Genomic DNA, 14316 nt, shown 5'->3' on the forward strand with positions numbered 1-14316 from the left:
CTGCTTGAGCCACAGGTGCTGAGCCAGTTATTTCATTGTTGTTTTGGTGGGCCCTGGCTGGATTCGAACCCGCCACCTTAGGTGTATGTGGCTGATGTCTTAGCCACTTGAGCTACAGGTGCCAAGCCTATTTTATAATTTCTTAAGAAGGCCAAAGTTACTATAGACTACTGATATTGCCATTAAGTCTTTGTAAGTAGAAAAATAAAGTGTTGGGGATTTTGGCCTAAAGGATCGTGGCAGATCAATACTTAGGACCAGAAAGTAACATGCTTCTAACTGTTTCCCTAATATTTTAAGACTGGAAAATATCTAATTATCAATCTTAATTTCATTTTCTAGAACTTGAGTCAAACAAATGACCAGGAACCCAGTGAGGCAAAAATTCCAGATGTCAGGTATTAGTATACACACAGTAAATAATAGTGGAGCATATTTACTAATAGATATGGTTTAGAGCAGGGCAGGGGACAGAGGAAACCAAACCATTCTACAGTCACTAATCAGTTTATAATAAGTTGATTTCCTGTTTTGTTAATTCTATAATAGTTAATGTCTATCTAATAAGGTGAGCACTTCATATGTCTAAGGAGACTGGGAATCTCTGTCACTGGTCTTTTTCCCAAATCAGGGGGAAAAAATTTTAAAAAGTAAGTCTGTTGGGCAGCACCTATGGCTCAGTGGGTAGGGTGCTGGCCCCATATACCAAGGGTGGTGGGTTCGAACCCAGCCCCGGCCAAACTGCAACAAAAATATAGCCGGACGTTTTGGCAGGCGCCTGTAGTCCCAGCTACTCAGGAGGCTGAGGCAAGAGAATCACCTAAGCCCAAGAGATGGAGGTTGCTGTGAGATGGAGGTTGCTGTGAGCTATGAGGCTACGGCACTCTACCAGGGTTACAGAGTGAGACTCTCTCAAGAAAAAAAAAAAAGAAAGAAAAATATATTGGTCCGCTTCTAAAGTCAATCATGTAAGTCATAATACTAAAAGAATGAAAGAACATGAAGAGACAGGACTGTTTGACCTTGACCAATTAGCCTATTGATAGGATACTTAAGTTAGTACTTGAAAGTATAAAAGTTAATAACAATAGCTATTAGTAGTATAATTACCGTGAAGCTATTACTGTCTAGTTCTTTATCATTTAATTAAGTTGTAAAATAAAAATTCTACCCCTAGAGGGTAGTATTGTCTTGCCACTTATGCCTTCCATGGTTAAGTTGCAAAGTGCTGCAATATGACTGTGATTATTGGCACATCTTACCTTTTTGCTAAAAATTCCTGGAACCTGTATGTAGGCTTCATGAAAATTCTGCTTCCCAGCCATTCTTCTCACTTGTCACTTCTATTTGAAGCACAGGGTTTTTGAAAAGAAATTCCTATTCCAAATCCATTATGAATATTTTTTATTGATCAATCAGTTGACAAACTCTAGAAATATATTTGCCCTGCCTTATGTCAGACATGCAATGAAGCCTAGTGTTTATTACTTATATTAAGTTGTTCAGTCTTGGACACAATAAATTTGATCTACTTTCTGTTTCCTGGGATCAGATGAAATAATGTTAACATAAAGAAGGTAGTTTTGCAAATGAGTCCTATGTAAACGTTAACAGTTGGAAGTTAAAACAAACTAGGTAAACAAAGCAATTTCTCTAGGAGTCAAGGAGCATTAACTCTTACAGGAGTAAGCCATAGTTATTGGCACTAAACGCAAAGGTGGAGCTTGGTGCTTGTAGCTCAGTGGTTATAGTGCCGACCACATATACTGGGTTTGAACCCGGCCCGGGTCTGCTAAACAAAATGCAACAAAAACACCTGGGCGTTGTGGTAGGCACCTGTAGTCCCAGCTACTTGGGAGACTGAGGCAAGAGAATTGCTTAAGCCCGAGACTCTTGGGCCAAGAGTTTGAGGTTGCTGGGAGCTGTGATACCATAGCACTCTACCAAGGGTGACGTAATGAGATTGTCTCAAAAAAATAAAAAAATTATAAACCCAAAGGTGGGTTTTAAATAACTAGTTACCCAAATAAGATACAGGTTTAAATCACTGTAGTAATTGCACAGTCCCGCAGCCTAAATAGGACAAAAATAAAACAATTGGTTTAGAATTGAGAATGAGTGGTAGGGTCAGATACTTTGGGCACATCATCTTCTCAGAACTTGCGGAGATTAATGCCATTTTAAATGCTATAATTTAGATGACTATTTAAATTATTAAAAGATCTAAACCAGTTCTTTTTTATTTTATATGTTAAGAAACAGGATCTCACTACATTGCTCAAGCTGGAGTGCAGTAGCTATGCACAGGTATGATCTCACTACTGATCACCATGGGAATTTTGTCTTGCTCTGTTTTCAATCTTGGCCATTTCACCTCTTCTTAGGCAACCTCTTGGTTCTGGTTCAGGGAGGTCATTAATGCCAAACTTAGTAGGGACACCCAATGGTCATAGCACGCTATGGCTCTCAACTCCTAGGCTCAAGTGATCCTCCTGCCTTAGCCTCCTGAGTAACTGGGACTACAGGCACGTGCCACCATGCTCAGCTAAACTAATTCTGCCTGTAATCCTAGCACTCTGGGAGAACAAGGCAGGTGGATAGCCTGAGCTAGAGACCCGGTTTCTAAAAATAGCTGGGTGTTGTGGTAGGCACCTGTGATCCCAGCTACTGGGGAGGCTGATGCAAGAGAATCACTTGAGCCCAAGAGTTTGAGGTTGCTGTGAGCTATGGCGTCATAGCACTCTACCAGGGGTGACAATGTGAGACTCTGTCTCAAAAAAAAAAAAAAAGAAAAAGAGGCTTAGGCAGGAAAATCACTTGAGCTCAGGAGTTTGAGGTAGCTCTGAGCTAGACTGAGGCCACGGCACTTTAGCCTGGGCAACAGAGTGAGACTCTGCATCAGAAACAAAACAAAAATCAAACCTTTAATTGTGGTGCATATACTGATTCCCGGGATAAGATTCCAGGGCTGTCCAAGTTCCTCCATCTGTGAAGCAGCAAGGTTGCGTCTGTGCCTTTCTTTGAGTCACATTTCCTGACTCTTCGTCTGCCTTTTCCTCCATTGTGAAGGCTTCCTCTGATTGTATTGAACCCACCAAGATAGGATAATATCCCTAGTTTACATCAGCTGGTTGGTAGCCTGTTTCTCCTTTGCCGTATCACCTAACATATTCACAGCTCCTGGGGATGTTGTTTTGGAGGTGGGTGAGGTGAGTATTATTCTGCCTACTGAACATGTGGAATACAGTGTTCTAACAGCAGTATTCTGAGGTGTCTCTCTCAAGATTTAGGAGAGTTGTTGTTAAGACAGTCTCACTCTGTTGCTGCAGGCTACAGTGACATGATGTCAGCCTAGCTCACAGCAACCTCAAACTCCCAGGCTCAAGCAGTTCTCCTGCCTCAGCCTCCTAAGTAGCTGGGATGACAGATGACAGGCACCTGACATAACTGGCTACTTTTCCTGTTTTTAGTAGATGGGGTCTCACTCTTGCTCAGGCTGGTCTCAAATTTAAGAGCCCAAACAATCCTCCTGCCTCGGCCTCCAAAGACTGCTAGGATTACAGGTATGAGCCACTGCACCCAGCCTACTTTATGTAATTTTAAAGTCTATTTTGTGGTTAACACTTATAACTTTTTTTTTTTTTTTGAGACAGAGCCTCAAGCTGTCCCCATGGGTAGAGTGCCATGGCATCACAGCTCACAGCAACCTCCAATTCCTGGGCTCAAGCGAGTCTCCTGCCTCCGCCTCCCAAGTAGCTGGGACCACAGGCACCCGCCACAACGTCCGGCTATTTTTTGGTTGCAGCCATCATTGTTTTTTGGCGGGCCCGGGCTGGATTCGAACCCGCCACCTTAGGTGTATGTGGCTGCCACCTTAGACACTTGAGCTACAAGCGCCAAGCCAACACTTACAACTTTTATGAGATTTGAAGAGAAAATATATTGTTTCCAGGGTACAGACTTTGGTCTTTATCAGTTACACACATTTCATAAATCATGCTCTTCATACCTGTTACATTCTTATTTTTTATCATTTAATTGATAGGAATTGGGAGAAGCAAAATAAAATCTTCTATTAATGAGTTTGTTCCCTAATTCTGTTACTTGTGCATAGCCGGTTATATACTTATGAATTACTCCCCTAATGGGTCCATTCTTTCTTAATGGGCTTTGCCCTGATTTCACTCTTTTTATATTAATGCCCTTGCTTTTTTTTTGTTTGCACTTTCCTGGTATATCTTTGTCTATCTTTATATTTTCAGCTAACTCATTTTTCTTTAGATGTGTTTTATTATTGTTATTATTATTATTATTTTGAGACAGAGCCTCAAGCTGTCGCCCTGGGTAGAGTGCCATGGCATCACAGTTCACAGCAACCTCTAACTCCTGGGCTTAAGCGATTCTCTTGCCTCAGCCTCCCAAGTAGCTGGGACTACAGGTGCCCGCGACAATGCCTGGCTATTTTTTTGGTTATAGTTATCGTTGTTTGGCAGGCCTGGGCTGGATTTGAACCTGCCAACTCTGCTGTATGTGGCTGGTGCCTTAGCCGCTTGAGTTACAGGCACCGAGCCTTTAGATGTATTTTCTATACAAGAGTTTATGATTCCATCTGAAAGTGTTCATTTCAATAGGTGAGGTTAGCCCATTTATATTTATTACATTTATTAATATGACATACTGAGGTTTAGGTTTACTTCTGTCACAATTAGGCTCTTTTTGCATGTTAAAACCTTTTCATGATGTTGCACCCAGGTGTGGTGGCATGCACCTGTAGTCTCAGCTACTCAGAACACTGAGGTGGAGGAATGCTTGAACCCGGGAGTTTGAGTCCAGCCTGGGCAGCACAATGAGATCCCCTGTCTTTAAAAAACATATTTTTTTCATGATATAATGTTTTCTTGCTTTGTACGTTTCTAAAATTTGTACCTAAACTTTTTTTTATTCGGGTATGACAAGGTGATAGAGACAACTGCCTTTGAAGGAATTTATTATTTACATTTCCCAAGAGAAAGGGGCCTGGATATACAAGGCTTTTGAGGAAGAAGGCCGGAGCATTTATTGTTGTACTGGTGGGAAGTTGTTTGGGTAGGGACATCCCCTCTTTGGGCAGGAAGTGAAAAGCAGGTGTTAGGGTTTGTGGTTGGATGGTCTGTAATGTGGCTTTATGTGCTCACAAGCTAGATTGCAGGGGACAGCTAAACAGCTTTGGTTGCTAGTTTGGTACTGTGATTAATGGATGCCAAATAGACAAATAGAGAATCTAAGAAGACATGAAGGTTTCTTCTGATAATATAGGCATTTATCATCTTGTCTATCATTTTATGTAATAGCCTTCACCTTTGAGGTTTTGTCTTTTTTTCTTTGAACGATGAATTAGTATATTTCTTCTCTCTCATGCCTACCATTTTACATTTTTTTGCTCTATTTCTAAACTTTTTTCTTTATTAACTTACTTTGCGTAAGTAAACTTGTATAGAGAAATATACTTTAGTTGGTTGATAAGTATGTGTTGACATTTGTGAAATATGCCTTAGTTCTATTAATAATCAGACTTAAGCATCTTTTAACTCCCACCCTAGCCTTTAAAGATAACATGGTTTTTATACCACCATTTACTTTCTCCTTCCTTCGTGTTTGATTCCTGGATTTTTGAAATGAAGATTTTATACTTAGTTGTGTTATATGGCAATAAGCACCACATTTATTTTAGTTTTGATCTTACAGTTAAATGTTTGATATATATTGCCAGTTTTTAAAAAAATTGTCCATCCATCTTCTGACTTGGTAAAAGTTGTATTTTAGTATATTCTCTCCAATAGTTCACATTTTCTAAGTTCTTGTATGTTAGAAAGTGTTTGCTGGATTAATACATAAATGACAGTTTGGCTGACAGCCCAGTACCATCTGAATCCTCTCACCAAGTAGGGGAAAGTTTGGCTTTATTGATCCTACCACTCCGAAGTACAAGTAAAAAAACTTCCTAGCATCCTATTAAAGGGAAATGTAACAGCTTTTTTCAATTAGATGTTTCTGGATCAGATTTTTTTTTTTGCAGTTTTTGGCTGGGGGCCGGGTTTGAACCTGCCACCTCTGGTATATGGGGCCAGCGCTCTACTCCTTTGAGCCACAGCTGCCACCCTGGATCAGATTTTCTTTTGAAACAGAATCTCACTTTGTTGCCTTGGCAGAGTAACATGGCATCATAGTTCACAGAAACCTCAAACTACTAGGCTCAACTGATCCTTTTGCCTCAGCCTCCCAAGTAGTGAGACTATGGATGCCTGCCACAAGACCACACTATTTTCTAGAGATGGGGTCTCGCTCTTGCTCAGGTTGTTCTCAAACTCCTGAACTCAAGCAATCACGTGTGTGGCCTCCCAACGTGCTAGAATTACAGGCATGAGCCACCACATCGGGCCCTCAGATCAGACTTTTCTTTTGAATTCAGCAGTCAAGGAAGCACTATGAATGCTTTCTTTCCTCTTTCTGTCTCTCATCCCTTCCTTCCCTTTCTTTCTTTCTCTTTTCTTTTTTTCTTGCTTTTCTGATGCACAGGTGAGGGGCATTCTTCCGCTTGTTCCTGGAACAGAAGTGGCACTGGTTGGGCATAGAAGCGGTAGCACTTTCTTGCAGTCCCCTGTGTGGTGGTGTTTCTCATTAGAACTTCTCCAGTTCTAATTCATGGTTTTATAAATTGTTCCTGCAAGTTTACCCTCTTGGTTCACCAGACTTCTAATTCTGTAAACTAACCAAAATCCTTTCAAGAAAATTCCCCTGCTTCGTTAATCAATTGCTAGTATTTGCTGCAAAAAGTCTACAAACCATAACATATGGTCCAAACCAGGCCTATTATTAAATGGTTTAAAAAAAAGATTATAATGTGACATATGAAAACATTATGAAATTCAAATTTTAATGTCCGTAAATGAAGTTTTACTGGAACACTGGCATGCTAATTTGTCTGAATGCATCATGATGGACATTTGATATGTAACATTAAGAAACAGTCATATAAATAAGGTTAAAAATTTAACTATAAATAATTTTTAATCATATCATTTAGATAAAATAATTTATTTTTAGCCTTTGGAGAATTTATAAAAAATTAACATATGACTTTGTGAATTCTTAGTTTATCATACTTGACAACTTTTCCCTGTGACACCAGTTGTGGGGCATCATTTTTTTCAGAGAACAGTGTATACATACATACATATATATATATGTTTTGCAAATCTTCACCTTTTATTTTTTTTAAATGCAGGTGTGCTTGCAAACATATCTTCATTCTTGTGATGGCTTTAAACTACTGATAAACCCAGGAGACCCTGACTTGGCAAAATCCTTTTACATAGTTTGAAGCTGGAAAAGCTTTGGGCCTTTTTTCAGGAGGTAACCTTGGTCATTTAGTGATCCAATGAAGTTTTCAAAATCAGCAACCTAAGGAAAACATCAAGAGTTAGCTTATTAAATAATATGCCAAAATATAACTTTTAAAATTAACCTGAATAATATACAACTTTCAAGTTGCATGGACAAATACAATTATCTGCACTTCTTACAGAGACAAGTACCTATATTTGAAAGCTCTGGATTCTGTAATTAATGCCAAAATAAATTAAACACTCCAGTACACAGAGAATATAAAAATATTTGTTTTAGGTTAGTTTAAAAATAAAAATCACATTTTGAAATTAAGCAAGCTATTTCCCATCATGTATAACATCACATATTACATTCCTAGCACTCTGAAGTAGGAAGAGCAGGTAGAATCATTATTTCACAGATGAGGAAGCTCAGGTTAGAGGAGGTTAAGACGACTTGCCCACAAGAGACTTTTATAAAAACATGGTGACTAAGTCTTGCTGTAATAGTTCCCTCTAACTATCAAGACACTGAAAAACCTTTGAGAAGAGGTTAAGTAAAAAAAAACTATTTTGTTCTACTATACATTAATAAGGACCCCCTGAAATTATTTTAAAAAAATTATTAAGTAGTTTATTATACCTGAATGTTCAGCTCTTTGGCAATCTGCCGAAGTTGATGAAGTTGAAATAAATTATTATAAGTTCTTTCAGCAATGTTGTTGAGAGCAGAAATAAATCTTTTGGCCGCTGACCTGTTGCTCATTCCAGAACCATGCTGGGATCGCTCAAAATCTAGGTTCCCAAATTCATCAGAGTAAGTTCCTAGCATGCTTAAAGGGAAGGGAAGAAAAAATTATCCAATGTGGCACAGCTATAGAAATTTTTGTCCTGGACTTCCAGGTTGTAAGAAAAAAAAAAGAGAGAGAGAAAGAAACAGCCACATCCATGCTCCTTTTGTTCCCTTCCCATCTCTGTGGTGTCACCCTGTCCACATGGTCCAAGATGGTTCATTATCACATCGGCACTTCAGCTGACAGGAATAGGGGGAGAAAGGGCAAATGATGGGTGTACCCATTTCCTCTAATAGCACATCACAGAAATTACACATATCATGTTTGCTTATGGATCACTGGCTAACACCTAGTGTGAGACCTAGCCGAACTGACTCCATTTTAAGTGAAGGCCCCATTTTATAGTAGCTTTTAAGAAAACGTTTTGCTGTGACCTAGATATGTGTGCAATGCTTGCAAAAACGTTAATGTTTGCAAAGACACTGAACTCAAGCCACCAACCGCAACCGCACCAAGTTTCTTGTTATCCGCCCTAGACCCACTCCCCCTAGAGACCCATTCCTCCAGCCCCTCCCTTCTTCCTTTCTGTTCCAGAGACCCACTCCCCCAGCCCCTCCCTTCTTCCTTTCTGTTCCTTTAAAACAAAGCTCCCTGCAAGGGTAGGGGCTTCTCTCTGCTCTCCTGCTGGGACAGGGACAGGGAGGGCCCAAACTCGAGTTTGCAAATAAAGACTGCCTCTTGCTAATTGCATAGGTTGACTCCGACTGGTTCTTGGGGAAAATTCCGGATTTCAGGCATTACATTAGCTACAAGGAAGGCTGGGAAATGTTGTCTTTATTCTGGAAAGCTAAGTACTCAACCACATTTTATTCTGGAAAAATGGAATGCAGATACTAAGAAATGAGGGTATATGTAGCAGTCTCTGTCCCATAGTGGAAGAAAACATTTTGTAAACTCTGTTATTGCTGACAGTTATGAGATATTTTGATGACTTGGTTACAATGTTTTATTTCTTTATTTGTTCACCTAGTAAAACAATTATTAAACATTTCCAACATATTTCCATAAAAAAAAAAAAGAAACAGCCACAAGGCTCACTTAGCTAAAATGTGAATGTGTTTATTAAATGGATAATCTGAAATTCACTATGGTATGGACTCTTTGGGGATAAATATTTTGGACGGTCATCACTTTTTTTTTTGACAGTTATCACTTTTAAGAAACTTCTTAATTTGAAAAGAGAAATGCATAAAAACACAATGTTAACAATATATAGGGTGGTGCCTGTGGCTCAAAGAGTAGAGCGCTGGTCCCATATACTGGAGGTGGCAGTTTCATACCCAGCCCCAGCCAAAAACTGCAATTAAAAAAAAAAAAAAGAGTTCAAAAAGATATACAACATAAATACCTGTAACATTCTTTTTGATTCATGAATCTGGTAATCACTAAGTGTTAATAATTTTACTTATAATGAGGCAAATGCTTTGGAGCCAGCAACAAAAAATTAAGATATATCAATTTTAGACTCTTAAAAGCTTCCAAAGACAGCCCATATAACCTCACAGTTGCTGGCAAATTCTAACACATTAAATTAAGAAAGGTTCCTCTTCTTCCATAGGCTGCTTATAAGGGTAGAAAAGAACCCCAAGACCTTCTGGAAACATGGGTCCCCTTCTACCCTCATGCACAGTTCTAGAGGCAGCAGAGCAGCCTCCAAGGACAAGCCAGACCAGCCTAGGGACAAAGGCTATGAGTAAAGGGAGAAAAGGATCTGCAGCTCAGAGAATCTAGACAATTTAGACAGAGTATTGAGGATTAGACCCCTGAAATTCTTTGAAAAGAGTACTTTTATAAACTTCTTATTTGGAGCTGAGATTTGCCAGTTTTTGAAACTCTGAATTTATGGTATGAGTCAGAAAAGGGGTGATCTGCTCAGTCTCATCTTAGTATTATCATCAAAGCCAGAACTACTGATGGTGAACAGTGTTTACTGAGTGTCCACCAACGTGTCAGAACCATATATGTCACTTTATACAGCATCATTGCATGACACCCGAGAGCACAATCCTTTGAGGTGTGTTTAACACAAGACCAAGAAGCAGTATGTAAGTTGCCATGGCAGCTTCAGGCTGGACTCTAAAGCCCTCACTTGCTGACCTGTGCTGCACCACTTCATTCACAGCCAAAGGGCACAACTGGGCAAAGCCACCTTGTTCGGACAGCAGGCAAGCCCCAGAATCAGCAGCTATTAGGGGTGGGGGTGGGGGGGGGAACCCATCCATCTTTGAAGAAACAAATTATTTAACAAAATAAGGTATAATTTCATCTTAATTTTTTTTTAGCTTTGGAAAAGTAGATTCCTAACATAAATATTTTAAGTGCTGTGAGAACATATTAAATAAGCTAATTTATAAATTATAAGTTGATAAATTGAGATAGTTGTGGAAATGAGAAGCTCTTAAGTACTAATACAGAATGATCTTCAATATGCATTTTTAGTGAAAACACAATGTGTATGTTACCATTTGTCTATAAAGGGGAAAAAAGAACACACAGATACATATTTGTGATGTGTGCTTTATAACTGAAACTCACACAAGAAATTGGCAGTTGTTACCACTGGCCAGTAAGAACTGAGTAGCTACTAAACAGGGTAGGAGGAAACTTCTTTACTATATATGTTTTGAACTTTGGAATTTTGAAACATATGAATATATGAACCTATTTAAAAAAATTTAGCTAGAAAATAAAGCCTACATAAGAGAACCAGCTTTTACTTTTACCAATTAAGAAAAGAAAACTATGTCTAAGGTAGACATATACATTCAGTTAAATATGTATTTTTTCCTTTTTACCTTCTAGGAATCATGATCTACCAAATGACAGAAAATGCATAAGACATAACTGAGCAGTATTTATCAAAATCCTAATGTATTTACTCTGGAACCTAGAAATATCACTTCTGAGAATTTAGCATACAGGCATACAACATATCCACACATAAACTACCTTATATAGAACATTACTCATTGTAGCATTGTTTGTAATAGCAAAAGAAGGGAAAAGATTCATGTATCTAATAGTAGGAGATTGATTAAATATACTACAGTGTATCTAGGCAATAGAAAACTACAAAAAGGAAATCTTTAGGGCGGTGCCTTTGGCTCAAAGGAGTAAGGCGCTGGCCCCATATGCTGGAGGTGGCGGGTTCAAACCCAGCCCCCTGGCCAAAAACTGAAAGAAAGGAAAAAAAAAAAAAAAGGAAAAGGAAATCTTTATGTCCTAAGGAAAATCTCTGTATATACTGTTAAATTCAAACACAGCACAAAGTAGTATAAACAGTATGCTACTGAACAAGGTCATGAAAAGAGGTCTCAGTGTGCTGCCCCATTTCTTCTGCCTTGGGTCTCCGCGCCTTTCTCAGAGCTTCCAAAGGTGCTGTGTTGGCACAGAGCATCCAGAGGTACAACCTCCGTCGTCTGTAGGAGTCACTAGGAGGAGGGTCTCGGGAAGAATTTGCCATTTTCAGGGGAAAATAAGTGGTGGTTACTAGCTATGATGACTTTGTACTTTGGATCTGGATTTGCTGCACCTTTCTTTATAGTAAGACACCAACTACTGTTTATAAAGATCTTTTTTTTTTTTTTAGTGACAGAGTCTTACTTTGTAGCTCTTGGTAGAATGCCATGGTGTCACAGCTCATAGCAACCTCCAGCTCCTGGGCTTTAGGCAATTCTCTTGCCTCAGCCTCCTGAGTAGCTGGGACTACAGGCACCCACCACAATGCCCAGCTATTTTTTATTGCAGTTTGGTCTGGGCCAGGTTTGAACCCACCACCCTTAGGATCAGCGCCCTACCCACTGAGCCACAGGCACTGCCCAGAAGTAAAGATGTTTTAATTCATCCATTTAACAGATATGAAGAGCACTTTAAGAGGTGTATTCTCTTTGAAAAATGGATCAACTCTTGAACTCAGTAGCATACTATTTGAGTTTGTAAATAAAGATAAGATATGACTGTTTAATGTCTCTTTTCTGAAATGAGTGTGACAGTTGAATGTTTGCTTCCTTTATCATTTGGGTAATATTCCATCATCAGTTTATTAAGAACTGTGTGTGATTTAGCTTGTTTCATGGTATTAAACACAGAGATTTTATTTAAATTAAGATTTCTAGGTCAGGACTTTGTTGGTAATTTATCTTATAAAAGAGAAAGGCAAATTGGAAAAAAAAATAGTATGCTATTTATGGAAAAGTAATTGGTGGAGGGAAGAGTGGATGATAAAACAGGATGGAAGCTACTTTTCTCAAAATCTTACAATGATTTTAGAACTATGTGACTATTTTACCCACTCAAAAATAGTTTTTGTTTTTGTTTTTTTTTTTCGCAGTTTTTGGCTGGGGCTGAGTTTGAACCCGCCACATCCGGCATATGGGACTGGCACCCTACTTCTTTGAGCCATAGGCACCACTCCCTCAAAAATAGTTTTTGAATGTAACCATTATTTATGCAGTCAGAAATATTTTAAACCCAGAAAGCACACTTTGATCACAGGAAAATAAGTGATCCAAATAAAAGTAATTTATTGGTCTAATTAAATATATTACTATGAATAGCACTTATGGCTGGGCACAGTGGCTCATGCCTATAATCCTAGCTCTCCGGGAGGTTAAGGGGAGTGGATCACTCAAGCTCAGAAGTTCAAGACCAACCTGAGGAAGACCAAGATTCTTTCTCTACTAGAAATAGAAAAATGAGCTGGGTGTTGTGGCAGGCATCTGCATCCCAGCCACTCAGGAGGCTGAGGCAAGAGAATCGCTTGAGCCCAGGAGTTTGAGATTGTTGTGAGCAATGAGGCCAAGGCACTCTACCCCAAAAATTTAAATTTAAAGAAATCAGCATTTACAATTTTAATCTTACCTATATTTCATAATTTCAACTATATCCTCGGCATCTTCTTTTGTTGCTTCCTCTCTCAATTCCAACCTTGCTCGTGCCTTTGAAAGAAAACAACTATTTTCAGGTAACAGACAAATATGTTTATTTACTATCCAAGAAGGTATGGTATGTCTAAGTTTTATTTCATTTATTCATTTTACATAAAAACTATCTTTGGGAAAGGGAGTTTGTAATATCAAAGAATATTAAAAAAAATTCTTTGTTATTGCAGCACTATTCACAATAGCAAAGACATGGAATCAGCTTAAGTGTTTATCGGCAGATGACTGGGTAAAGAAAATGTGGCACATATACACAGTGGAATACTATTCATCTGTGAAAAAATGAAACCCTATTTACAGCAACATGGATGGAACTGGAGGTCATTGTCTCAAGTGAAACAACTCAGAAACAGGTCAAATACCACATGCTCTCACGTGTAAGTGGGAGCTAAGTAATGTGTACACAGGGACACAGAGTGTGGAGTAACAGACACGGGAGACTCCAGGGGTGGGAGCAGGGTGAGGGAGGAGAAATTCCTGAATGGACACAATGCACACTGTTGAGGTGGGGACCACGTGCAAAGCCCAGACTTCACCACTGTGCTATATGTCCATGTAACAAAAATGCACATGTACCCATTACATTTAAATAACTCATAGAAAATATGGGTGAAACTCATTTTTACCTATTTATTTATTCATTTATTTTATTTATTTATTTTTTTGAAAGAGAGTCTATGTTGTCCTTGGAAGAGTGCTGTGGCATCATAGCTCACAGCAACCTTAAACTCTTGGGCTTAAGCGAGTCTCTTGCCTCAGCCTCCCAAGTTGCTGAGACTACAGGTGCCTGCCACAATGCCCATCTATTTTTTGTTACCATTATCATTATTTAGCTGGTCCAGGCTGGGTTTGAACCCACCAGCCACGGTGTATGTGGCTGACTCAGTAACCACTGTGCTACCGACACCACGTCTCATTTTTACCTGTTAACATCTTTCTGGGCTCGGTGCCTGTGGCTCAAGTGGCTAAGATGCCAGCCATGTACACCTAAGGTGGCAGGTTCAAATCCAGCCTGGGCCCGCCAAACAACAATGATGGCTGCAACCAAAAAATAGCCAGGCGTTGTGGTGGGCACCTGTGGTCCCAGCTACTTGGGAGGCAGAGGCAGGAGACTCGCTTGAGCCCAGGAATTGGGAGGTTCCTATGAGCTGTGATGCC

At 39.3% G+C, this 14316-nt stretch overlaps 1 protein-coding gene across 3 annotated transcripts in view; it reads right to left on the reverse strand.

Annotated features, from left to right (window-relative positions):
* Positions 1 to 7265: 7265 nt before the first annotated feature.
* Positions 7266 to 14316, reverse strand: part of MCM8 (minichromosome maintenance 8 homologous recombination repair factor) — a 42215-nt gene continuing 35164 nt past the window's right edge. For all 3 annotated transcript variants that reach the window (XM_023512173.1, XM_023512174.1, XM_003788022.2), the window contains 3 exons: positions 13079 to 13155; positions 8008 to 8197; positions 7266 to 7440 (listed from right to left, as the gene is read on the reverse strand). In XM_023512173.1, the coding sequence (XP_023367941.1) occupies positions 7348 to 7440; positions 8008 to 8197; positions 13079 to 13155 (360 nt within the window). In that variant the 3' untranslated portion in view covers positions 7266 to 7347. The remainder of the gene's footprint in view (positions 7441 to 8007; positions 8198 to 13078; positions 13156 to 14316) is intronic.

Source organism: Otolemur garnettii, unplaced genomic scaffold, assembly GCF_000181295.1.
Source record: "Otolemur garnettii isolate 467f Iridium unplaced genomic scaffold, OtoGar3 scaffold00025, whole genome shotgun sequence".
In the NCBI taxonomy this organism is placed as follows: Eukaryota; Metazoa; Chordata; class Mammalia; order Primates; family Galagidae; genus Otolemur; species Otolemur garnettii.